Raw genomic sequence first — 27,739 nt, 5'->3', positions numbered from 1 at the left:
AAAAAGGGGAAGTATTATGTCACAATGAAAGGGGTAATTAAGAATCTGTGTCTCCAGGAGTCTGATGTTTCTTATCATTTATAGAGGCTTAAATAAACAGAGAGGTCACAGGTAAACATTTGTCATCTGATTCTTCTAGCTTCCTGAAAAATCTCCTGAACACTGTCTGCTTGCCAGTGGATACAATACTACTGTACTACAAAGTCTTGTGCTGCCTCTTAAAACAATTCACGCTTTTAGGAGAACTCTTTAGCCCTTCAGCCTATGATACATTGTGACCCCATAGATGTTGATACATCACTCTCACATGCCCCTCATTCTTTCCCGGTATTCCAATGTTGTTTCAACCATATATATCTATATCAGTCTGAAAAACACCAGGAATAACACTATTCGTAGCCAGAGGTCAAACAGTCATAGCATAATAGTGAATATAGTCAAATTGTTATTTCTCGGAATAATCAAAATGGACATGAGAGAATACTGAGATGATACAGGCCAAAGAGGAAAAGCGAGGGGGGTTTGTGGGAAGGTAGGAGAAGATTTTGAAGGGAGGGAAGGGTGTCAGGGCCGAGACTCAGATGAGAGATATCATAGTACATAATGACAAATGTAGGGAACGCCATGGTCCAGCTCAATCAAAAGAAGAAACTCCTTTCACATGAACCGAAACAATCAGTGATATTGATATTGTTATTTTTGAAAATGGACGTGGCGGGCAACAAAGAAGAAAAGAGAGATTTAATCTCATCAGACATTAAAGGGAGAGGAAGGAAGCTAACGTCTATGTGTTTTAAGATGGAAATAAAGTAATTATTTTTATTTGGGGGATGGTGGTGCAGCCTATACCCCTCCATCCCTCTTCCTGGCTCTTAACAGGATCGATCACTCCGCCAGCACCCAGTCCAGGATGGGAGTATATGGCTGGGTGAATGGCTGAGTTTCCTACACAGCCACAGCACAGAAAACGAGATCTTTCCTGCCTGGGAAGGCTGGGCCTGCGTCCCAAAACGGAACCCTGTTCCCTATCTAGTGCCCTAATTTTGACCAGAGCCCTATAGGCCCAGGTCAAAAATAGTCCACTACATAGGGAATAGAGTGCCAATTGTAGGGGTGGCAGGTAGCCTAGTGGTTAGAGCGTTGGGCCAGTAACCGAAAAGTTGCTAGTTCGAATCCCTGAGCTGACAAGGTAAATATCTGTCGTTCTGCCCCTGAACAAGGTAGTTAACCCACTGTTCCTAGGCCATCATTATAAATAATAATTTGTTCTTAACTGACTTGCCTAGTTAAATAAAGGTTGGCTCACGGTCAAAGTAAACTACAATCATGTCACTTTTCTGTTTTACTACAATCATGTCACGCTGTCACTTTTCTGGTTTGTCTAAAGCTGTTAGTGACACTGGCAGGAAAATGTTGCTCTCACATGTCCACAATTGGCAGATTTAGGCACTAATGGAGTCGTAACTGTACTGTGAGGTTAGTTCAGGAAACAACTTGAGAGTTCTTTCTGTAATATAACTTTCAGGGTTTGTAATGTAGTTAGTGTAAAGCAGCAGTAGTTATGTTTTCCGAACAATGCTTGGTTTTGACATCTTAAAGAAGTGTTTGTCTTTTAGAGCTGAATAGACAATCTGCAGGATCCACTTCCTTAGACGGAGGCCGTTGGGAGTGGTGTGTCTGTCTCTCACCCTGGCCTGTTATCAGTGTCAGGAAGAGGCATGCTGCTGCATCTAGGAGAGAGAGAAGAGAGAGAGATTCATATCTAAGAGGATATAAGAACTCAACAGTTACCAAAATACATACAAAATTCAATTTCATCACAAACTTCAATGTTACCAAATTCTAAATAGAGATATCAAATTAACACATCTTGTCAAAATCCAAAAATGAAAACATAGGAAGACATTAACAATGCACGGACTCAGTGACCATAGCCTGGCAATAGAGACAGGACGCCATAGAAAAACATGGAAGGTCAGAGAGGAGAGACTTTGAAAGTACTGTGGGTCAGGTGAAGTTTAAAGAAAGATTTGCAGGATTTCTTAAACTGCCTGTTGAGGGAAAATCTGCATTTTGTTTGGATAAAACGTAGACATTAGATCTTGCTACAGATGATGGCTGGTATATCATAATATGAAAGAGACAGTAGATCTAGCTACAGATGATGGCCTGCTCTGTCATAATATGAAAGAGACAGTAGATCTAGCTACAGATGATGGCCTGGTCTGTCATAATATGAAAGAGACAGTAGATCTAGCTACAGATGATGGCCTGGTCTGTCATAATATGAAAGAGACAGTAGATCTAGCTACAGATGATGGCCTGGTCTGTCATAATATGAAAGAGACAGTAGATCTAGCTACAGATGATGGCCTGGTCTGTCATAATATGAAAGAGACAGTAGATCCCAACATGTCATACACATGAGCCCTCGTAGATTTAATTTCTCAATTGTTTTTCTTTTTTGTATAATTATTTTCAATGTATAATTGTTGTTGCTCAAACATATTGTTCATTTATTTAATACTTCATATAGAGGCTTTGGCAACAGCTGCAACCACCCATTCACGTCAATAAAGCATGTATTGGAGAGAGCGAGAGAGATGCTACAGTACAGGGAGGCTGAATGGTTTCTGGCTCCAGATCTCTGAGTCACCCTGATAAAGAGGCCTGTGTGGTGAGGTGAAGCTGTATGTGTCCTAGCTGGATATGTAAAGCAACATAGCCATGTTACCTGTCATAACGTCATGTGTACGTCAACATGTTAAGTCCAGATTTCAGTACAGTCCCTTCACTCACCCTATAATAGTATGTACTCACCAATAGGGGATCGCACAGTATCTTTAAAAAATATCTATAACCTGTTGGGAGGTGATGCGTCAGTCAAATGGACAATAGCGGACCAGGGTGGAACTTCCTGGTCTGAAACAAACAGGTCAGAGGTCAACCATAGCACTACTGTACCTCTGATACTGTACTAGATTTATATATCCTCCACAACATGCATATCCCATTTACAGATGTATGACAACACCCCACACTGCTTCATCATTTAGATATGGCTGATGTCAGAGGGCCGTCATATTAACGGAGACGGTGTGTGTGTTGCCTCCCACTTCAAGTGTTCTTATACTCGTTTTTTACACTTTCAACCGTACTGGGCTGGCTTTGATTTTTTCTTTTCACATTGTCTTTCCAGGACGGTTCCAACAACTGTGGTTCCAGGCCATCACAGTACAGCTTGGCTCAGCTGGGCTCAGTAGTGTGAAAAGGGTATCAGTTTTCTGTGTGAGGCCCTGTCTGATGGGTCCATTTCTATTGGATTCTCATGTGTGTAATGTCTGTTTTATGGGTGTATAGAGAGATCAGAGGACTGCCCTGCCAGTCTGCCTGCTGAGCCTAGTCCACCCAGTGTGTGAAGCAAGTCTGCCGTGAGTGTGCAGGCAGGGTGGGGGTCCGCCTGCCCTGCCGTCCCCAGGGCAAACGGACAGTGTGACCGCCTTTATAAGTTGATTAGCAAGAAAGTCTCGCCTTTTCCTGTGAGCAGCTCTGTATGTTGCCAGCCAGCTAACAGCGGGAAGAATAGAACCCTAATGCACTTTGGCACACACTTCAAATGGCCAGCTGTCAGGAAAGCTAGTCTGTGTCTTTTTCCCCCTTGATTCTTGTGTTTTGACAATAAAGATAACCTCTCTCATCCCGTTACAATACACGCTGGCTGTCTCCCAACTCCTGCCTCGTTTCTGATATGGACACGGAACTACCAGTCAGATGGTGGCCTTGCGTGTGTTAGTTACCCTACTGGACTTCTTGTCTGACACCACAAAAAAGAGAATAAAAACTGAATGGCGCACACTCGTCTCTCCTTGCAGTGAACTTTTAGGACCCGCGTTGTAACCACCAATCTTTAACTCGTAGCCTTCATCCGAATAAAACAGCAACTCCCTTCACTCCTTGCATGGCACCGCTGTCAACATTTGTCCTCAAATGAAACTAAGATTTCTTAATTGTTTCCCAGAAATGATTTGATATGGAAATAAAAACAGCTGCATTGGACCTTTGATAATGAATATAGACTAAATTGTCCATTTGTTAAATGGATAAATTGAAAGGCATCACTATTGAATGTGATGGGGTATTTGCAGGATTACTTAGAGCATTGATCTATTACTTTCCTTCCCTGTCAGTTATGACATTGTTGTAATACAAATACCACCTCATTCTCAAGGTGCTTGTTAACTATCAAATCCTCCCATAAGAAGATTCATTCTATGAAATTAACACAGTAACTCAAAAGCCTTGTGATACACAGAACTAATTTTACTAGGCCAGTTTGCACATTCACTAAAATAATTAGGTTGGGGGGGGGGTGTCAATGAAATGTCAATCGCTCTGAAAGTTTCAAAACAGGTAGATGCACTTGTTTCTGACACACACACACACACACACGTATTCATTAAATGCCATGTCTAGGCGGTGTGTGTGTGTGCCTACAGCCCACAGGGCGAACCAAACCTCTGATTTGTATGTTTGGTATGGGTCCTCAGATCCTCAAAAAGTTCTACAGCTGCACCATCGAGAGCATCCTGACTGGTTGCGTCAATGCCTGGACCGGCAACTGCCCGGCCTCCAACCGCAAGGCACTACAGAGGGTAGTGCTTATGGCCCAGGACATCACTAGGGTCAAGCTTCCTGCCATCCAGGATCTCTATACCAGGTGGTGTCAGAGGAAGGCACAAAACATTTTCAAAGACTCCAGCCACCCTAGTGAGACTTCTCTCTGCTACCGCACGGCAAGCGGTACCGGAGCGCCAAGTCTAGGTCCAAGAGGCTTGTTAACAGCTTCTACCCCCAAGCCATAAGACTCCTGAACAGCTAATCAAAGGGCTACCCCCCCCCCCCCCACACACTTTTACACTGCTGCTACTCTGTTTATTATCTATGCATAGTCACTTTAGTAACTCTACATGCACATATTACCTCGACTAACCGGTGCCCCTGCCCATTGACTCTGTACCGGTACCCCCTGTATATCGCCTCGCTGTTGTTATTTTACTGCTGCTCTTTAATTATTTGTTACTTTTATTTTTTAAATAACACTTTTTCCCTAAAACTGCGTTGTTGGTTAAGGGCTTGTAATTAAGCATATCACTGTAAGGTCTACACCTGTTGTATTCGGCGCATTTGACAAATAACATTTGATTCACAGGAAGTAGCATTCCGCGAACATTTAGACACTCCCTTTTAGCGGAGGAAAAAGGCAACACAAAACAAAAGACAAATCAAGCATCCAACAAAAGAAAACAAGAAACGCAAACAAAAATCAAGGAGAAACTGGGATTTATTTTTCTTCCTTCCAAGAGGAAATGAATAATATGCAAGGAAAACTGGTGGAGGAAAAGAGGATTAGGTGGGTGGCGGTGAAGGAGAGCGCGCACGAGAGAGTCTCCTCTCCTCTTGATTTGTGTGTGGGCTTGGGTTTTAGCAGCGTCAGGGACAGCCTCTGATGACAGACGGGACAAAATACAACAGCTTTGTTCTGGGCCTGATTAAAGCAAGGCGAGTAAGGGTGGAGGGACAGAGGACAGACACGCACACTCACACGACACTCAGAAGACAGACACACTGGCACAGGATGGACCAACACTCGCACACAAGCAATCACACAGCCCGGAACCGGGATGAGCTGGACAATGAGACCCGATGATTTATAGATGTATACTAGATCTAACTGCACTGTAAACAGTCTTATTACTCATACCAATCCAGACAGACTGTATAGGAAAATGCAATACATTTGTCCTTTTCCTCCCTAGTAATTTTTGTATTTTTTTTGCTGAAAGCAATTATATATTTATTTCTGTTTCAACACCTATGGTCACATTCTCATTACGTTAGCGTTTTTAAACAATACGAAATAAAATGTCCATCAGCTCCCAGGTTAAAGAGAGGTTCTGCAGTCTCACAGTAAAAAAATGCCCTTGATTGACTAATACATTTTTTTTTAAAAGAGTACCACTTTAACATTATCACCCCTAAGTAACCAGCCCACTCAAACATTGTGCTCTGCAAAGAATATATTGAATTGATGGGTGCCAGATCCGTTTCTGCTCGTTTGCCAAATTCTTATGGCATTTTAATGTTGTTTAGCATGACAATGAGCGGCAAAGGAGTTGGCAAGATGGCAAACAGATCTGGGACCAGGCTAGTGAAATTAGTCAACTTTAATGACTGACCAGTGATCAAGGATAACAGAACTTCAGGTAAACGTTCAGCAGGCTGCCAGGTGAGTTTGGTGAATTTGGAGACCCTGCCCCCTGCTGGCGATGAACGGAACAGAACTCTGACTATCAGCTAATAATAAAGAATACTACTGCAACTTAACATGCTGATACAGCAAAGGAGAACCATGACACAAATAAAAACAAAGCCACAGATCATTTAGACTATTCCAATATCAAAATGAACAGAAAAAAACATCTGGAATTGGCAGTGGACAGTAACCAGTATTGCACTTAGGTTGATATTACCAAACGTTAAAAACATTCACAGTAAGATTGGTCCAAGGCAGGACACCCAAAACTAGTGGGTGTCACTTTGCATTTAGGAAGCTCCTCTTTAGGGGGTTAGAAACCCATGAGAAAAAGTAAACAGAAATGCCATTATACGACCAATAACACAACCTCCTTAAAAAATTAAATCATCTGTATGTGTTAAGGTATCTTTTCATATATCGTTCAGTTATTCCAAGTGATGAGTTTAAAAACAAGTCATGGGTCATGTTCATTAGAGGGAAAAAAAAATGGAAAACTGACCGAAACGCAAACCTTTTTTCTGTTGCAAAAAGTTTTCAAACATAACCTAATGAATACAACCCTGTCCTGTCCCGTTCTCTTCCTCCACGATATGAAGGTCAAGGTATGTAGAATAGAGTGAGTAATGCCTCAACCCTCATTTTAAAAAACATCCTCCTCTCATTAACAAACACAACATCATTACAGACAGACGTCTTAAAAAACATGGAAATGGGATTCACAGGATGAGTGAGGCCCAAAAATAGTGGTTTAACATGAGAGGGGGGAGGGGGAGGCGGCAGCGAGCGAGACGATTCAAATGCTGAACCCCAGAGCAGGAAAAGGGAATGTCAGTCAGTCACAATGTAATGTTCCAAAATAGCTTTGACTTTTACACGTGTGTCCAAAGAGTAAAGTAAGTCAGTCCCAGCTCAACCTCTCAAACCCACAGAGTTTCTCACAGGGCATTAGGACATCCAGGATGTTCTGTATGATGTCACAATGTCAACAAGAACCCTGATACAGATTAGATCCCTTTTTCACTTCCAGAATCTTTCATTGGTTCCAGAACATCTCATTTTTGGCTCAGATTACTGTGCACAATGATTCCAATATAACCCCAGTATTGTAGTCTGAGACAATTTAAATTGATTCCCCAGGTCAACTTGCATTGATTGGTGCTAGTCAGTGAGCAGCGCTCTACGGCACCATTGGCCAAACTGCACTTCTAATCCTCCACTTCTGTCTTTTCATTCTGGTGATCCAGACACCGATAGGCTGGAGGACTGAAGACGAGGTGCCTTTTGATCCAATGGGAATGCTCTTCAGGAGGCTTAGGTCCCGGTAAGGTGTTAGAGATGACAGTTGATTGGTCAAGGGAATGTCAGTCACTGGATCTTTGACAGGCCATTGGCCAGAAGGAGCTTGAGGGGGATGGTGGTGCGGGACACGGTCAGAGGCAGTTTGTGGAGACCTGCGGAGACATAAAACACATACGGTTAAAAAGGTGTAACGACATGGCACGTTTACCGCCACCACACACACAGAGATCACGAGAGAAAGACGGTGAGCAAAGGAAAGAGAGGGACAGAGTGTATGGCCAAGAAAGTTTGGGTGCTAAGAAAGTCCATCAATCACAAAACAGAACAAAAGCAGTTGGGGAGGTAGCGGGAAAGGAGAGGAGAGATGCCATCTATGTTGTGAGTAAGGGGTATATATATATATATATCACACACACTGCTCAAAAAAATAAAGGGAACACTTAAACAACACAATGTAACTCCAAGTCAATCACACTTCTGTGAAATCAAACTGTCCACTTAGGAAGCAACACTGATTGACAATACATTTCACATGCTGTTGTGCAAATGGAATAGACAACAGGTGGAAATTATAGGCAATTAGCAAGACACCCCCAATAAAGGAGTGGTTCTGCAGGTGGGGACCACAGACCACTTCTCAGTTCCTATGCTTCCTGGCTGATGTTTTGGTCACTTTTGAATGCTGGCGGTGCTTTCACTCTAGTGGTAGCATGAGACGGAGTCTACAACCCACACAAGTGGCTCAGGTAGTGCAGCTCATCCAGGATGGCACATCAATGCGAGCTGTGGCAAGAAGGTTTGCTGTGTCTGTCAGCGTAGTGTCCAGAGCATGGAGGCGCTACCAGGAGACAGGCCAGTACATCAGGAGACGTGGAGGAGGCCGTAGGAGGGCAACAACCCAGCAGCAGGACCGCTACCTCCGCCTTTGTGCAAGGAGGAGCAGGAGAAGCACTGCCAGAGCCCTGCAAAATGACCTCCAGCAGGCCACAAATGTGCATGTGTCTGCTCAAACGGTCAGAAACAGACTCCATGAGGGTGGTATGAGGGCCCGACGTCCACAGGTGGGGATTGTGCTTACAGCCCAACACCGTGCAGAATGTTTGGCATTTGCCAGAGAACATCAAGATTGGCAAATTCGCCACTGGCGCACTGTGCTCTTCACAGATGAAAGCAGGTTCACACTGAGCACATGTGACAGACGTGACAGAGTCTGGAGACGCCGTGGAGAACGTTCTGCTGCCTGCAACATCCTCCAGCATGACCGGTTTGGCGGTGGGTCAGTCATGGTGTGAGGTGGCATTTCTTTGGGGGGCCGCACAGCCCTCCATGTGCTCGCCAGAGGTAGCCTGACTGTCATTAGGTACCGAGATGAGATCCTCAGACCCCTTGTGACACATATGCTGGTGCGGTTGGCCCTGGGTTCCTCCTAATGCAAGACAATGCTAGACCTGATGTGGCTGGAGTGTGTCAGCAGTTCCTGCAAGAGGAAGGCATTGATGCTATGGACTGGCCCGCCCGTTCCCCAGACCTGAATCCAATTGAGCACATCTGGGACATCATGTCTCGCTCCATCCACCTACGCCACGTTGCACCACAGACTGTCCAGGAGTTGGCGGATGCTTTAGTCCAGGTCTGGGAGGAGATCCCTCAGGAGACCATCCGCCACCTCATCAGGAGCATGCCCAGGCGTTGTAGGGAGGTCATACAGGCACGTGGAGGCCACACACACTACTGAGCCTCATTTTGACTTGTTTTAAGGACATTACATCAAAGTTGGATCAGCCTGTAGTGTGGTTTTCCACTTTAATTTTGAGTGTGACTCCAAATCCAGACCTCCATGGGTTGATAAATTGGATTTCCATTGATTATTTTTGTGTGATTTTGTTGTCAGCGCATTCAACTATGTAAAGAAAAAAGTATTTAATAATATTATTTCTTTCATTCAGATCTAGGATGTGTTGTTTAAGTGTTCCCTTTATTTTTTGGGATAGATAGATAGATAGAGGACTCCGAACTGTTGTTTTTGTTGGGCGGAAGGGCAAAACGCACGTGTGGCTCTGGAGTGTGTATGAGGGGCTGGGGAGTGGGCCCAGCCACCAGACCTACAGGCACCTAGGGGACTCCTACTCCCCTCTCACTTTCCTGAGAGAATTGTATAGGCCTTTATCTGATATTTAATTGTATCTGAGGAAAGGAGAGCAGCCCATTGGGAAACATGGCCAGGCCCAAAGCTGGGAAGGGAACACCTTGCTAGCTTGCTCACTGTTCAGTCACTCTGAAAACACACTGACCATTGGCAGCTAGCACAGCCCTTCTACTGCATAATGAAAGTAACACAATATGACTAATCAAGTACATATTCAATAGCTGATGAGGTGATTTGGCTGCAGCCAAGATAAGTGGACAAATCATATAAGGTTGTATTTGGAGTGGAACATCCCTTTAAATTGAAAGATGTAAAGTTATATGAAAGCGTTAGCATTTTAAAAACTTAACATAAAGAGCCAACATATAGAAAAATCAGGTAACAGGTCCATAGACATATCTTCCTGTCAAGCACTGTTTAATGTATATAGAGGCTTTAGAAATACATTTGGATTGATTGATGTAAGTACCAAAAGCACGTATGAGTTCTCTCTGCACAGTCCAGGTGAGAGTGTTGATGAGGCAAGCAGAGGTGAGGCCAGCGAACAGAATGTTGTACAGGAACACTATGTGGAAGTTCCCCAGCCAGTTATACCTCCCAAAGTCTCCCAGCAGGTCAAACCGTGTGATGCCTGAAGAACAGATAGAAAGAATGTGGTTAGGTTTGACGCTCTGTAACTGCTCATCATGGATGGATACAGTTCAGATCTTTGACTGGTGAGGGTGTACACAGTACTAGAACATGGCCAGGTTTGACACTAACTGCTCATCATGGATGGATACAGTTCAGATCTCTGACTGGTGAGGGTGTACACAGTACTAGAACATGGCCAAGGTCACACAGCATTCATAGTGATTGACTGCAAAGACACGCCCTCTTCTGGTCAGAAATGATCATGCAACCAGAAGCTCTGTCTAATAACAGTAGGAAATGCGGCACTTTTTGTTCAACCATATGAGACAAGAATATAGAAACTCAACCAGGGAAAAGGGGAGAGCCCTTACCCAGAGTACGAGAGAAGACTGGCAGTGCTGAGCTGAGGACCAGAAGAGAGACACAGTTCCCAATGATCTGTGTGAGGTTGGTGTCCTGAGTGTGGGGCAGCAGGGAGGTGAAGAGAGGAGAGCTGTAGAAGCCCACCACAGATGACACCATCAGGTACATGATGAGGACCACCTGCACTGCTGCTCCCAGAGAACCAAACATGGAGAAGGAAGCTGTCCCCAGACGAGGGTCCTATCACACAGAGGAAACACACGGTTAATGCCAATTGGTTGTAAAATGTTCCCACCCTCCCTCCTCCGCATGTTCCTTGTATTTGTGTAGTCTTAAAACAATATAACATATAATAATCCTCAGTCACTTCATATGGCATAGAACAGGCTATTCAGGAGCAACATTAGTGGCAATATACAGTTAGAATTCAACATACACTACATGACCAAAAGTATGTGGACAACTGCTTGTTGAACATCTCTTTCCAAAATCATGGGCATTAATATGGAATCGGTCCTCCCTATATCAGTCTCCACTCTTCTGGGAAGGCTTTCCACTAGATGTTGGAACATTGCTGCTGGGACTTGCTTCCATTCAGCCACAATAGCATTAGTGAGGTTGGGCACTGATGTTGGGCGATTAGACCTGGCTCACAGTCGGCGTTCCAAATCATCCCAAATATGTTCGATGGGGTTGAGGTCAGGGCTCTGCGCAGGCCAGTCAAGTTCTTCCACACTGATCTCAACAACCCATTTCTGTTACCACAAAGTTGGAAGCACAGAATCTTCTAGAATGTCATTGTATGCTGTAGCGTTAAGATTTCCCTTCACTGGAAATAAGGGGCCTAGCCTAAACCATGAAAAACATCCCCAGAACATTATTCCTCTACCAAAACGTTACAGTTGGCACTAGCGTTCTTCTGGCATCCACATAACCCAGATTCGCCCCTCGGACTGCCAGATGTTGAAGCGTGATTCATCAATCCAGAAAACGAGCTTCCACTGCTCCAGAGTCCAATGGCGGCGAGCTTTACACCAGTCCAGCTGATGCTTGGCATTTTGCATGGTGATCTTAGGCTTGTATGCGGCTGCTCACCCTTGGAAACCCATTTCATGAAGCTCTCGATGAAGTTCTTGTGCCGACTTTGCTTCCAGAGGCAGTTTGGAACTCGGTAGTGAGTGTTGCAACCAAGGACAGAATTTTTACGCACTTCAGCACTTGGCGGCCCCATTCTGTGCGCTTGTGTGGCCTACCACTTCGTGGCTGAGCCTACCACTTCGTGGCTGAGCCGTTGTTGCTACTAGCTGTTTCCACTTCACAATAACAGCACTTACAGTTGACTGGGGCAGCTCTAGCAGGGCAGAAATCTGACAAACTGACTTGTTGGAAAGGTGGCATCCTATGACTGTGCCATGTTGAAAGTCATTGAGCTCTTCAGTAAGGCCATTGTTTGTCTATGATGGCTGTGTGCTCAATTTTATACACCAGTCAGCAACTAATTTTAAGGACTCACTCATACGTATGAAAAAATTAATTTAAATCGAGATAGGAGTTTTCGGACATATCGCCCAGCCCTACAAGACTAACAGCACGTGGTCTAGAATTGATGCCATAAAAGCCAATAATCCATACAAAGCCCCTACCAGCTCACACATCCCCTTATTCCCCTTGGTAGAGTCCTCACCCCCATTCCTCTGGGCATGGCCGTCTCGTCGAAGAGGAGCTCCAGAACGTGGAAACACACCATCAACACACACACCACCGTTAGAGCTAGGAGCAGGAGCATGGCCAGAGGGTAGAACAGGTTCCGCTGCCATGGTGATGCTCTCCTCCGCATCTCTGGGAGGGAGAGAGAGAGATGAGGCAAGCTGAGGACCATTGTAAACAATGCGGTCTGTCTCCCGGTGAGCAGTGTAGCTATTCCTGGACTTTTAATGCCTGAATGAAATCAAACAATGTTGTACTTTTATAATAATAATAATAATAATAATAATCTTCCAATGAATACTATCCAACCCTAGTATCCCCACAGTGATCCCTGTATGCTGCAGCCCTAAATCAGTCAATACCTACAGAAGGTAATAAAACACAGTACTATTATATACACATCTTGGTCTTACGGAGGGCGATGCGTTTGGCCTGGACGCTGAGGAACTGCATCCTCAAAGGCTCCACGTCTACAGTGGTTCTGCATGACCTGCTACCACCTACAAGGAACAGAGCAAGGTCAACACACACCACCTCCTCTAGGATGAGTCATAATAGCATGGTGTAGTGTGAGCATCCTGTCTGTGTACTCTAACCCGTGGTAGTCAACTCACTGTTGAGTTTCCTGGAGAGCGAAGCCTCCTCGAATGTAGCACAGTTCATCTCCACCTCCACATTCTCCAACAGCTGAAGAAACACAGGGGATGGATGTCATCAAGTTATAACAATGCTATAGTGTTGTTGTCTGTATATGGGGGTATAGTATGTGGACTGTCACTCACCCCTGGTTTGACCAGTAGGCTCCCAGTGACACTGAACATGCGGGACAGCCCGAAGGGAGTGCACACTGCAGGGAGACAGGAAGTGGTAGGGTGGCAGATAGTCTAGCGGTTAAGAGCGTTGGGCCAGTAACTGAACAGTCGCTGGTTCGTATCCCAGAGCCAACTAAGTAAAACAAAATCTATCGATGTGCCCTTGAGCAAGACACTTAACCCTAATCACTCCTGTAAGTCGCTATGGATAAGTGTGTCTGCTAAATGACTAAAATATAATCTAAAAAATGATCTGACCATGAGAAAATGATCCCAAGTTTGTCAGCTACTTACACAGGAGCAGCAGCACTCCGAACAGAGAGATGGCAGAGTAGAGGTAGGGCAGGTAGCACTCCCACACGTCTGAGATGGGATATCAAAAGGTCACCAGAGAAAGGATTTTCATGTATGGTTCTCAAAAATAAAGGACACCAATTCAATTCTTCAAAATACCCATTGCGAACAGTAGCAAAATGGCTTATATGAATAGCAAAGTCAAAGATCAACTGACCGTAGAGGCTCTCCCTGGCCGTGTTGTTCAGCAGGGCAACACCCACCCACACCATGCCCAGCACCAGCAGAGTGAGCAGCAGCAGCACCACCGCCGTCTCATACACCCGCGCCATCACCCCCCTCTTACAGCCCACGAAGCCCTCCGACTCAGTGAAGAAGTAGGCGAAGGGCATGAGGAAGACCAGGGACAGGTTGGAGAACAAGAACACTAGGTTCCATAAGCCTGATGATGGAGAGAAAGAAAAGAGATATGGTCAAAACATTACAGATTACAACTTAATGAAACACCATCAAATAGATATAACAATCTATTAGCAAATATTAGGAACAGGTCCAAAGGTGAACTACGTTCGGCTGTTAACAGTACCACAGTCAGCCACAATGAGGCGCAGCCTGGCTGTCTAGGGTAACACTTTTGGGGGCATTCAGTCCAGTCCACTAACATCTGTAGGGATCTATGGCAATAAGCTACAGGGTTCAGTGAGGTCGAGTTGTTGACAGTACTCCTTGTTATTCCCACCAAGAGCTAACGTATGGGGCCCACTTCCGCTTGTTGTTTAATTACTGTGAAAGGATAACATGACTCACCTTTTCCAAACACCACACTATATTTGCCATAAAACCAAAGGCAACAGTTGTGGCTGCTTTGCGTGATGTATTGTTGTCTCCACCTTCTTGCCCTTTGTGCGGTTGTCTGTGCCCAATAATGTTTGTACCATGTTTTGTGCTGCTACCATGTTGCTACCATGATGTGTTGTCATGTGTTGCTGCCTTAGGTCTCCCTTTATGCAGTGGTGTGTTGTCTCTTGCCGTGATGTGTGTTTTGTCGTATATAATCATTTCCAACATCAAACACGGTTCATATTGATTTCAAGCTCATTGACTATCGATACTTAGGATATAAATATGGTTTAAAACAGAAGGCTATAGAAGTACTGAGTGAGTGCGTCGTTATGGTGTAGACATGAAATGCTGTGTTGGTTGTAGTATAGACAAGGTACAGTACCGTGGATGAGTGATCCATTGAGCCACTGCATGTAGTAGCTGTGAGGGAAGGTGAGCAGCACCTCATTGGACAGGATGGAAATGGGGAGGAGCAGCACAGCACACACCGCCACAGAGAGGGTGAATGTACACAGCCACAGCCTGGAGGGGGAGAGAGTTTCAGTGACTGTAGAAATTCATTCTCATGGAAATGGACAATAAAGCATTTTGGAGTGTGTGTTTCCTGTAGCTTCTCTGTGAGAAGGCAAGGGGACAGTGTAGTGCCAACTGGTATGACAAAGGGTAGGAATGACATTAACAGTTACACTGGGCAGACTGATAAAACTACACTACCTTTCATTTGGTCACATTGACTCAGATACTAGCTGAAACGCTCTGCTCACACATTGACACAGTGAGTGACTGAGTCAACATGCTGCAGACTGCTACCAAGTCAGTTTGTTCAGCCTTACGCTCTTTACTTACGCAATTTTGTTGACGGTCGCATCTTCAATGTCATCTGAAAAATGGCGAAAAACATATGAGTAAGTGATTCACATTTATACCAACATGCTAGTTTGGCAACTTAGTATTGACTAAAGGAACGTGAGCATCTTGGCAAATGAAGGAAACCTTGAAAACAGATGGCGCCAAACCAACCAACCAGACAGATAAGAGAAGTGAAATGGTAGGAATGTTGATGGAGCCTGGAGGTAGAGGCGAGGAAGAGGCGGTAGAGGAGAGGAAGAGGAGGTAGAGGCGAGGAAGTGGGCTGGCCCAATACCAAACCTCTGCCAGAAGGATACAGATACAGGCCAGACTTGTTATGTTTGAGGTGCTACAGCTGTTTTCTATAACCACACCTTATTGGTGTGATTACATAAAGCCACATAATCAATTGCATTTGCACATCCACACTTTGTGTTCAATTATAAAATGGTCATACTTGGAAAGGACAGGGTACGTGTTTATCTTAAAAGGAACATTCCTCCCACCCCTCACCCAGCTGATCCACAAGCCTGAGGCGTTTCCATAACAACCTCCTGCAGCAGTTTAGGGCCCTGTGTGTTCTGGCCAAGGTCCACAGCTATAGGCCCAGATAGATAGCTGCTACACCTCCACATGTACAGGTTGGTAGGGAAACGTGCAAAACACACATTAAAGTAGTGATGGGGGGGGGTCTATACAGTTAAATGTTGAGATATTAGTACTTTTTTTACTCCAATTTTGTGATACCCAATTGGTAGTTACAGTCTTGTCCCATCGCTGCAACTCCTGTGCCAACTCAGGAGAGGCAAAGGTCAAGAGCCATGTGTCCTCCGAAACACGTCCCCGCCAAGCCACACTGCTTCTCGACACACTGCTCACTTAACCCAGAAGTCAGCCTCACCAATGTGTCGGAGGAAACACCGTGTCAGCGTGCAGTGCTAGAGTAACACCTCTATCACCACATGCAATGCAGTGCCTTAGACCGCCACCCATCGGGAGGCCCAGAGATATTATTTTTGACAATATATCATATTGTTTTGACAATATCACAATATTATTTTTGCGCTAGTTGGCTGTACCAAAACGTCAGTATTTTTTGTTCATAGCTTGTTCTCCATCTTTTTAATATAGGGAGCCAATTTGTTTTGTCTTAAAAATATTTACTGGAACATTGATCTGGCCTTACTGCCATTAGCCCATAGAAATGCACTGAATAACTGACATTTTGGGGGGACTAAAGGAAGTTTGTTCTGAAGTGTCTGTCCTATATCTGAGAGATATAAGAAAGATCAGGAAATAAACAACTTCCATACATACTTCCATTCATTTTTTAAACTGGTACTGCCTTCAGGCGAGTCTTGAGGCTTGTGGACATCCTAGAGCAAAACAATGTACAGTATACTAGCAGCCCAACACTTACAATAGACTAACTCAAAGAAACCAATGAACTGATTTCACTACATCTACATCCAAGGCTGTTTACACAGGCAGCCCAATTCAGATATTTTTTTCATTTAATTTGTCTTTTGACCAAACATCAGATATTTTTCAGAGCTAGTCAGATTGGTAAGAAGACCAATTCTAATTCTATAAATCAGAATTTGGCTGCTTGTGTAAACACAGTCTAAGAGGTCTGAACAATAGGTCAAGTTTCTGCTGTGCACACAAGTGAAGGTGTGGTCTCCAAAAACATAACACTACAAGAACATTCCAAAAAGCAAAAGTCATCTAGAAGTTTTTCAACAGCTTCCATTTCCCTCTAATGGACTGTTAGTTTAGTTTGATGGATGGATGTGTTTAACATAATCCCTCAAGACATTTGAGCCAGGCAAGCAGACTTCCATACTCACCGGTGGTGATATAATCTGCATTCTTCTTGAAGTGAGTGAGGATGAGGTAGGACAGTATGTAGAGGCAGGTGAAGAGGAGGACACAGATCTTGACAGAGGAAATAAACAAAACACCAAAAGATTAGGCTAATACAGATCATTGCATATTACCAGGATCTGACTTGAAAGACATCTTTTGTTTTCTTGGGAAAATATGCAGTTCAGTTCAATAATCCCAACCTCAGTCTAGGAGCCATTCTAAAAAGAGTAAATAAATATCAGGTAAATGTTGAGATAACATCTTCAGATCAGCACATACAACAGATCAAGTCACCTAGGTGGTTTGGTTTAAACTCACTCTCTCTGACAGTTGATTATCATCGTTATTTACATTTGAGTCATTTAGCAGGTCTATGCTCTTATCCAGAGCGACTTACAGTAGTGAGTGTATACTTTTCCGTACTGGTCCCCAGTGGGAATCGAACCCACAACCCTGGCATTACAAGCGCCACGCTCTACCAACTGATCCACACAGGACCATGTTATGTTGGTCATCATCACTAGGAGCTGTAGTCATTATGGCTGACATGAATTGCTGTGTAAGTGATTATCGAAGAAGCTTGACAAGGTTGGGGGGGTCCTTGGCGTGTGTACAGACATACTTTAGGAATGTACCAAGGTTATTATATTAAACTGAAAAAACTATTTAGTAAATTGAAATACAAACTATTATCTTTGACTCTAAAACTAACTGAAATCCATCATGAATTATGTTAAGTTTCTTCATTCTAAATTAAGGACAAAAATCAATTGTGGTTTTCAAGCTTTTTTTCTAATAGGATTTTCATGTTTCTGACAGGTCACACGGAGATTACCGTTAAATGATCAAGTCAGACTCGGCAAGATGACATTTCCACGAGCAGCACATCAGATACTGACATGAGCACCATGCAATACCTCTCTCACACAGTCACTGAGCTGTGCTACAAGTGGTAGCCGTAGCAACAGGACCAAAACAGCAGAGAAGTTTAGCCTCACGTGTCAACGCTCCTGGTCGTTGCGGAAATCGACCCACTACTGTTTACTTGGTGCATCTACATCACCTCGCTGAGTCCACCTTCAAACCTAATCTATAACCTGACCCATCACTTCATGCAATATTGTTCCACAATGGCAAGAAGTGACATCCCAAAACATATACATGGCTCCTAGCCTCCCACGCATAGGCTACTTCGTCCCCTAAAAATAAATAGCAAACTTAAAACGAATGTAAAAAAAATTGTCAATCTGATCTAAAAAACTGAAACTGAATTTCAAATAGAAATCTTAACTAACATAAGAAAAACGAAAGAAAATCACAACAGTAATAACCGTGGAATGTAGAGAACAGAGGAGGATAGACAGGATACAGCTGGCTGGACAGGATAACAGGGGGCTAGACAGGATACAGCTGGCTAGACAGGATAACAGGGGGCTAGACAGGATAACAGGGGGCTAGACAGGATAACAGGGGGCTAGACAGGATAACAGGGGGCTAGACAGGATAACAGGGGGCTAGACAACAGAGGAGGATAGACAGGATACAGCTGGCTGGACAGGATAACAGGGGGCTGGACAGGATACAGGGGGCTGGACAGGATACAGGATACAGGGGGCTGGACAGGATACAGGATACAGGGGGCTGGACAGTATACAGCGGGCAGGACAGGATACAGGGGGCAGGACAGGATAACAGGGGGCTAGACAGGATACAGCTGGCTGGACAGGGTAACAGGGGGCTAGACAGGATACAGCTGGCAGGACAGGATAACAGGGGGCTAGAGAACAGAGGATAGACAGGATAAAGCTGGGGGCTAGATAACAGGGGGCTAGAGAACAGAGGATAGACAGGATACAGCTGGTAGGACATGATAACAGGGGGCTAGATAGATAGAAAGTCTGGTTGTTCTCCTTTCTGACTGGCACAGTTGTGTAACTAGCTATCTAGTCAATATGTGTGGGTTGGACTCAGGAAGCCTTCCCCAGACAATGTTTTGAAGCAATCCTTTTCAGGTCACAATAAGCTAGGATGTGTTTGTTCCATCACAATGCATTACTATCCACTGTCAACGGTGCCGTGGGTTTTGAAATGACCCAGCCTGTATAGTGAGATGGTGACAGAGGCAAGACAAGGCCATTAGGCCAAGAGAAACAGATGGAGTCTGCAGATTAGATATACCAGTTTAGCCAGATGAGAGCAGGAGAAACGGGGTGAGAGTGGGGGACTGGAAGGAAAACTGTGAAACTAGACAGACCGTAAACCCCTATTTGGGTCAACATACAGCCAGCCTCAATGAATCTAGGGATATTGTCTTCTGTAAGAGAACGTACTCCTTGACCAACTGAACATGGATTAATCCCATTTAATCAGATACAGTCTAATAGCTGTCTGCCGGCCTGGTCGTCTGGGGTAAAAATCTGAGAATGTGCCTCTTGAAACTAAATCAGTGGTCAACTGTTCACAACTATATTCACAGAGCTCCAACTCTAAAATCACAGGATGTGGTGAGAGATTAATACGTTTCACCATTGGTGTTGGGAGGAAATGCTGAGTTAACTGGAACTATTCAGAGAGACAACCAAGGACACACATAAAACACAACATGTAAGGCTAGGCCGAGACAAACATCCTCTCCCCAGCCCAGAGGAAGAGAGGCGATGGTGGCAGGATTCAGGAGTTCACCCTGAGCTGACATCAACTGCAGAGAACAATAGTTGAGAAAGAAAGTTACCTCATCTTGAGAGAGTGGCAGAAACGTGACAAAATGGCTACCACTGCCTGGCAACGGACTGTTTCCTGTAGATTGAATAATGCTTACCCAAGCACATCTTGTCCTTGTGAACTAAATAAAATGGTACTGTTGTGTATTGATAGTCTAGTCCTGTTCCTTTAGGGCACCTGTAACCCCCCTTGCTTACCTACGTTGAAATGCTTGGAATGTTCTTCCTGTGAAACGCAGTTCATTTCTACTCGCGTCTCATGTCCTGTCCTTATATTAGTTGTATAAGTAAAACAGTGTGCTATACAACAAAACTGGCAACGAGGAAGAAACGTTCTCACGTTTGCACTCATCTTCGGCAGAAAGTCTGAGTTAAATTCGGTTTGTTTTTTTTTCGCTGTAGAAAGACGCAAACAAAACGTGGAGCTAGCCAGTGCAACAAGAGCTTCGAGGGATAGGAAGAGTTTAGCTGCGGTAGAAAGTGAAGTCATCGTGAGTTAAAATAAGAAAAAAGGGGGTCTGGGTGTAAGGGACCGTCTGAAAAGTGTGAGAAAGAAAAATAAACCGAAAATGTCTGCATTTATTGGAAATATAGGAACATTTGATGAATCTGTGGAACAATGGAGTTCTTACACAGAACGTGTTGAGTACTTTGTGTTGGCAAATGGAATTAAAGCAGAAGTCGTTGTGCCAACATTTTTGACTGTTATGGGAGGAAAAACATTCAATCTACTGCGCAGCCTAGTAACGCCTGAAAAACCTGGTGATAAATCATATGACGAAATTGTGGCTACTTTAAAGGACATTATTCTCCAAAACCACTGATAATCGCAGAGAGATTCCGGTTTCATAAGAGAAATCAATCTCACAGTTTGTGGCTGTATTGAAACAGTTATCTGAACACAGAATTTGGGCGATCAATGAGTGGCACTTAACGTGATAGGTTAGTGTGTGGCATGCGCAGCGAGGCAATTCAGAAACGCCTTTTGACTGAGAGTAACTTAACATTGCAGAGAGCAATAGAAGTGAGTACATCAATGGAAATGGCAAATAAAGACGCACAACAGCTAAGTGCATCGACCAAAGTGCATAAGGTGTCTACGTGGTTAAAAAACAAGGCAGGAGGTGGCAAGCCATGCTATCGCTGTGAGAAACCAGGTCACCAAGCAGAGGAGTGTTGGCGCAAAGACTTAGACTGCAGAAGTTGTGGAAAAAAGGGTCACATCGAACGTGCATGTAAAAACAAAAAGACACAACCAAACAAAAGTACTGAACAAAGGAAAAGCGACTTCAGGAAGTACAAATAGAAAGTGCATAAAATGGAGCACACAGAGGATGAACAAAGTGATACCCTGTCTGAAGGGGAAGAATCTTTGCATGTTATGTCAATTTCAGACAATGGATACGGCTACTGGGTGACACCGCTACTGGATGGAAACGCAGTACGGATGCAAGTGGACACTGGAGCAGCCATATCTTTGCTGTCTGAGGCTGTATATAAAGGAGAAACTACATCACCTCACACTACAGCTCACAAAGATGACGCTGAAAACATACACCGGTGAGATTGTTACAGTGGAGCTCAACAAACAGAAGGTAAAGCTACCACTCTACATTGTGAAAGGCAACCATCCAGCATTGCTAGGACACACATGGCTGGAAAATATCAAACTACACTGGCAGGAAATTCACATTTTAGTCATTTAGCAGACGCTCTTATCCAGAGCGACTTACAGTAGTGAATGCATCCATTTCATGCATTTTTTTTTTGTACTGGCCCCCCGTGGGAATCGAACCCACAACCCTGGCTTTGCACACACCATGCTGGCGTTGCAAACACCATGCTCTACCAACTGAGCCACAGGGAAGGCCATGGTTGCAAAAGAGGACACAAACCTACACGGGATATTGAGGAAACACACAGATGTGTTCAAAGGAGACCTTGGCAGTAGGAAGGACATAACAGTTGAACTGACCGTGAAACCAGACAGCAAGCCAAAATGCTTCAAAGCTAGACCTGTCCCATACGCCATAAAACCAAAAGTTGAAATTGAGCTAAACAGACTAGTGGAGAGTGGAGTATTGGATCCAGTGAATGTGCTACACCCGTTGTTCCAGTCATAAAAAAAGATGGATCACTCAGACTCTGTGGTGATTTCAAAGTCACCATTAACCCAGTCTCGACTGCTGAAAAATATCCACTACCCCTCATTGATGACATCTTTTCTGGTTTAGCTGGAGGACAAAAATTCAGTAAGACTTATGTCAGGCCTATCTACAGATGCATGTGGACCAAGAGTCACAAGAACTGTTGACCATAGTGACTCACAAAGGACTCTACAGGTACCGGAGGCTTCCTTTTGGAATCACTTCAGCTCCGGCCTTGTTTCAGAGAGCTATGGACCAGATACTGAGCGGGCTCACTGGGGTCCAATGTTACCTCGATGATCTACTCATCACCGGCAAAGACGAGCAGGAGCACCTTCAATAAATATGATCACGTTTCTAGGGCATTATTTCACTGCAGTAGAAGGTCAACAACTTCCTGTTCCATTCTTCACTGTAGAATAACATTTAAGGAGAGGAAAACGCATCTGCACACGCACCCACCTTCATATCAATGCCTAGACACTACATTACTCTGACATAAAGTACATTTAACAACGGAAGATGAGGACATATGGTACAGTGACAAAGTGGGGTTCCTCCTCCAATCCATGGGTGGGACAGGCGGTGTCCCTGACCCACTTTAAAGGATGGCAACAATGAGATGAGATTTGGGGAAAACAAGTGGTTGTATCACCCATATTAACAACTGGACCCTAACCACAGTGAAGTTCCTAAAAAAAAAAAAAAAAAATATATATATATATAAAAATCGCTGCCATTCCAGGATTGTTTCTCATTGAGGCAGTGAGAATAGATCCCACACTATAGCCTGGTTGGGCTGATGTCCCCAACAGTGACAATTTAGCACTTGGACAATTATCTGTCCAGATACCTGTCCAGCTAACAGGACAGGTATCTGAGACTGTCTACAATGTTTTGTTTTCCCAACATGAACTGAATGCAACACAAAACAATGCCTTCTCTACAGACATGACTGGTAACACAAACATTCCCCTTCATTGTTCCTTACATAACGAATACGCCAAGTAGCCTATGGTTTTGTAGGTTTGTTGAGAAATTCTTACCAATCGTGACGTATAGCTAGCCTGGTACCGCAAAATGTCAAATGCATGTCGCAACAAAACAATGACGCTACAAATGCTCAGCATCAAAATTAGCCAACAAACTGGAGGAAATCCTTCAATGTGCTGGGTTCGCAATAAGCCTGCTATATCCCACAAAGAGAAAGTACCGGTAGGTAGGAGGGGATCACAAGGGGGTGAAAGACCTAGCCAGCAGAGAGAGAGGGACAGACCGAGAGACCAGTCAGCCGTTGTAGGTGAAAAACACATGTTGAGTTCTAACTGGAGAAAGGCAACTTTCTGTCCAGGCAGTTCTAAACAAGGAGCTGGGCTTAGAATGGGTTTTAACAGCCAGAGGCTGGGCTTCTGTGGAAGGTGGTGGTAGAAAGTTGGGCAAACTCAAAAGGAATAAACCCTTTCTGAAACATGGTGTTCTACTGCTCACTTCCTGCCCCAACATGAACCTGGTTGTCAAGAATAGGCCGAGGAGCCAGAGTTTAGAGTGTGTCTAATGGCCAGGGTCTCTGCCTGCCTGAGCTTGTGTTGAAGGCACTGCCCAGTTGGCCAGGCATTTGAGAACAAGGAGCTGGAGTTTCAAGAGGGTTTCATTTGGGTTTAACGGCCAAAGGATGGGCTTTTGTATTGAAGGCGGTGCAGAAAGTGGGCGCAACGTTTTTTTTTGTTGTTTTTTTTAAACGGCCCGAAGAAAAAAAAACTTTCTGTACAGATGGAGGCAGCGGCAGAGTAAAAACCCATTCTGTACAGATGGAGACAGCGGCAGAGTAAAAACCCATTCTGTACAGATGGAGGCAGCGGCAGAGTAAAAACCCATTCTGTACAGATGGAGGCAGCGGCAGAGAAAAAACCCATTCTGTACAGATGGAGGCAGCGGCAGAGTAAAAACCCATTCTGTACAGATGGAGGCAGCGGCAGAGTAAAAACCCATTCTGTACAGATGGAGGCAGCGGCAGAGTAAAAACCCATTCTGTACAGATGGAGACAGCGGCAGAGTAAAAACCCATTCTGTACAGATGGAGACAGCGGCAGAGTAAAAAGAAAAGCTGCAGCTACCTCGCTTTCAAAGCAGCTTTCATGCCAACCCATTGAGGAGTTTGTGCAATGCTAGGTTTACAAGTGGAATCTAATTGATGCGCAACAGACAAAAACAATCAACAAATGGTTTGGAACAGGAAAAGTCTGCACGTCCTTATAATAATAGCCCAAATATTTCACATTACCGAGAGGAAGTTGAATAACAGATCAATACTGATGTGGGACAGAACACCTTCTGGTCTCTGATACACTTTGGAATGATGACGTCACAAGATTACTGAAACGTTAACTACCAAGTCATTTTCAAGGTAGCAAGATGAGGGTCAATGATGATAAACCAAGGCTACAGCCCCTTTAATGACCAGAGGTCAAATGATTATACCATGTGTGAGAGAGAACAAACAGTGAAGAAATAAACTTAGGACTGTATGTTAGCTAAAAGGTTAAGCAAGGGCTGGGATACTTGAGAAACATTAGGCCTAGGTGAAAAGGGAAATGTCAGGATACGCTTTGGGCATTGAAGCATCTTTTTAGTATTAAGCCTATTGGGCGATTCCACACCAGCGTAGCCCGAAAGTATTTTTGGCATCTCAGATTGTTCTGGGGGTTTCACATGCTTTTATATTTGTATCAAACATATTTTTGTTATCATGATGAAATTTTAAGGACCCATAAGACCATATGATCCGTGAACCATACATGATACACACCTCATCTTTGTATAATTCTACCCATTATAGTCTGCTGTAACATATGGAGTATGTCTAGATTAGAGGTTGACCGGTTAATCGGAATGGCCGATTAATTAGGGACGATTTCAAATTTTCATAACAAATCGGTAGTCGGCATTTTTGGACACCGATCATGGCCGATTACATTGCACTCCACGAGGAGACTGCGTGGCAGGCTGACTACCTGTTATGCGAGTGCAGCAAGGAGCCAAGGTAAGGTGCTAGCCAGCATTAAACTTATCTTATAAAAAAAACAATCTTAACATAATCACAAGTTAAACTAGTAATATCATCAACCATGTGTAGTTATCTAACGTGTCCTGCATTGCATATAATCGATGCGGTGCCTGTTAAATTGATAAATGATCATTGAATCACAGCCTACTTCGCCAAACGGGTGATTTAACAAGCCCATTTGCGAAAAAAGCACTGTTGTTGCACCAATGTGTACCTAACCATAAACATCAACGCCTTTCTTAAAATCAATACACAAGTATATATTTTTAAACCTGCATATTTAGTTAATATTGCCTGCTAACGTGAATTTCTTTTAACTAGGGAAATTGTGTCACTTCTCTTGTGTTCAGTGCAAGCAGAGTCAGGGTATATGCAGCAGTTTGGGCTGCCTGGTTCGTTGCGAACTGTGTGAAGACCATTTCTTCCTAACAAAGACCGTAATTAATTTGCCAGAACTGTACATAATTATGACATAACATTGAAGGTTGTGCAATGTAACAGCAATATTTAGACTTAGGGATGCCACCGGTTAGATAAAATATAGAACGGTTCCGTATTTCACCGAAAGAATAAACGTTTTGTTTTCGAAATGATAGTTTCCGGATTTGACCATATTAATGACCTAAGGCTCATATTTCTGTGTGTTATTATATTATAATTAAGTCTATGACTTGATAGAGCAGTCTGACTGAACGGTGGTAGGCAGCAGCAGGCTCGTAAGCATTCATTCAAACAGCACTTTCCTGCATTTGCCAGCAGCTCTTCGCCGTGCTTCAAGCATTGCGCTGTTTATGACTTCAAGCCTATCAACTCCCGAGATTAGGCTGGCAATACTAAAGTACCTATTAGAACATCCAATAGTCAAAGGTATATGAAATACAAATGGTATAGAGAGAAATAGTCCTATAATAACTACAACCTAAAACTTCTTACCTGGGAATATTGAAGACTCATGTTAAAAGGAACCACCAGCTTTCATATGTTCTCATGTTCTGAGCAAGGAACTTAAACGTTAGCTTTTTTTACATGGCACATATTGCACTTTTACTTTCTTCTCCAACACTTTGTTTTTGCATTATTTAAACCAAATGTAACATGTCATTATTTATTTGAGACTAAATTGATTTTATTGATGTATTATATTAAGTTAAAATAAGTGTTCATTCAGTATTGTTGTAATTGTCATTATTACAAATGTGTATATATTTTTATTTTTTTTAAATCATCCGATTAATTTTGGTCCTCCAATAATCGGTATCGGCGTTGAAAAATCATAATTGGTCAACCTCTAGTCTAGATACTGAAATACAATTTCACATCATGAGGGTCTTGGCGTTTTGCAAAGTTGTCGTCATTTCTGACTCACAGAATAGGCCTACAAAATGCAAGATTAGATGTGGTCTTTAAAGTACAGTGCTGTTATCTTTTTGGCTCATGGAACAAGGCGTGCTCTGCTGTAGCTAGGTCTACATGAGAACTGCTGTGCGTTGCGGGGTTAAGGGTCGTCTCAATGTGCCCTGTTGAAGCAATACTAATCAGGTCTGAAGTTCAGCAGGAGCTGTTCTGTGCCATCAGTACAGTGTTGTATTCAGTAAGGACAAAACGTTTTAAAACTGAGTGAAAGAGGTACCACCAAAACTTGTCCAAATAGAATGCAGATATACATTTAATGTTGCGAAACGTTTTGCTACAGTGTGCCCTACTGAACACAACCCAGGCTAACATCCCATAAAGAAGTCAATGTGGTGGAACCAGGTGGCAACAGTTCTGGTAAAATCATTACGTATAGCCAGCCATTCATTAAAGTACATGTTTTATATACTGAATGGAATCTATACAACTATAAGTTATGCATGGCTCTCATTACACACAACCATGATAGTCTACAGCCAAGGCTTTACGAGAAGAAATATAGGGACATTCATAAATGTATATGGATGGAGGCCCAAGGTGGAAGAAAAGGCTCCTTGGGTCACCCTTCTGTGTCTCAACCACATTAATGACCACACACACACACCTATAAAGAGATTCCCTTGTAATAAGTTATAGGCTGCAGTAATCACTGAATTTCAGTAGAGGAAGAAACGTTAACATCACTATGCAAACTTTTATAAACATAATACAGCCACTTCCCGAAATGCACCACGGATTAAGATCTCGCGGAAATTATGTGTTATGTAGGTTTTGAGGTTTATAAACAAAGAGCATTAGCGTACTTACAAAAGTCTCTCGCACTTTGTTGTGGAAAAGTTGCTCTCTAACCGACACGTCGTCTACTTCCATCCTACGAAACCATGACGCAGGGGTTAAAATATGGTAAAACGTGGCTAAAAGCGCTGGGACGGGATGGTAGTATAGTAAAACAACAACACATCTCTCTCTGGTTAGAACAGTGTGGCAAGCGAACTACATTTGTCCTAAACTTCTCAAACTAACGACAAAGCTACGGTCGCGCAGCCTGTTTCGTTTAAACTCCACTAGCAAGTAACCGTCCTCCGTGCGCGTTACACATGGGGGTGGCGACTGGGCGGGCGATCCAGGAGAATGGGTGCTGGTTAGATGTATCGCTACCTGGGCTGCGTTCAGTACGTTTTTATTCGTGTATGTATATATATTTTTTTCTCTCGAACACAATCATAATTGCTTCTAATTTACCAGGGCCCTGTTTCAGAAAGCA

At 43.7% G+C, this 27,739-nt stretch overlaps 1 protein-coding gene across 5 annotated transcripts; it reads right to left on the bottom strand.

Annotated features, from left to right (window-relative positions):
* Positions 1–5,323: 5,323 nt before the first annotated feature.
* Positions 5,324–27,649, bottom strand: LOC106572667 (limb region 1 homolog-like protein). Of its 5 annotated transcripts, none has more exons than XM_014147044.3 (14): positions 20,050–20,328; positions 17,113–17,200; positions 16,580–16,638; positions 15,260–15,293; positions 14,796–14,935; positions 13,788–14,012; positions 13,571–13,639; positions 13,247–13,311; positions 13,079–13,151; positions 12,878–12,964; positions 12,442–12,596; positions 10,766–10,997; positions 10,231–10,392; positions 5,324–7,767 (listed from the first exon to the last, which is right to left on the bottom strand). In XM_014147044.3, the coding sequence occupies exons 3-14, from the start codon at positions 16,587–16,589 to the stop codon at positions 7,682–7,684; spliced, it is 1,338 nt and encodes a 445-aa protein (XP_014002519.1). In that variant the 5' UTR covers positions 16,590–16,638; positions 17,113–17,200; positions 20,050–20,328; the 3' UTR covers positions 5,324–7,681. The 5 variants fall into 5 exon arrangements, with proteins under 5 accessions (XP_014002519.1, XP_045552274.1, XP_014002517.1 ...); XM_045696318.2 differs by having other exon boundaries at positions 20,054–20,328; XM_014147042.3 differs by lacking the exons at positions 16,580–16,638; positions 20,050–20,328 and adding an exon at positions 27,283–27,649.
* Between the last annotated feature and the right edge of the window lie 90 nt (positions 27,650–27,739).

Source organism: Salmo salar, chromosome 15 (genome assembly GCF_965601325.2).
Source record: "Salmo salar chromosome 15, fSalSal1, whole genome shotgun sequence".
Lineage (NCBI taxonomy): Eukaryota > Metazoa > Chordata > Actinopteri > Salmoniformes > Salmonidae > Salmo > Salmo salar.
Note: the sequence above shows the minus strand (reverse complement) of the source record. Positions and strands in the feature narration are given on the sequence as shown.

Excerpts from the sequence above, each read along its gene's own strand:
- LOC106572667 (XM_014147043.3), bottom strand. The coding sequence starts at position 20,203 with ATGAGTGCAAACGTGAGAACGTTTCTTCCTCGTTGCCAGTTTTGTTGT. Across the intron at positions 17,201-20,053 it reads AACATTCCAAGCATTTCAAC|ATCTGTGTCCTCCTCTTCAC; the intron begins GTAGGTAAGCAA and ends TCCTCTGTCAAG. Across the intron at positions 12,965-13,078 it reads GCTCTCCAGGAAACTCAACA|GTGGTAGCAGGTCATGCAGA; the intron begins GTGAGTTGACTA and ends TGTTCCTTGTAG.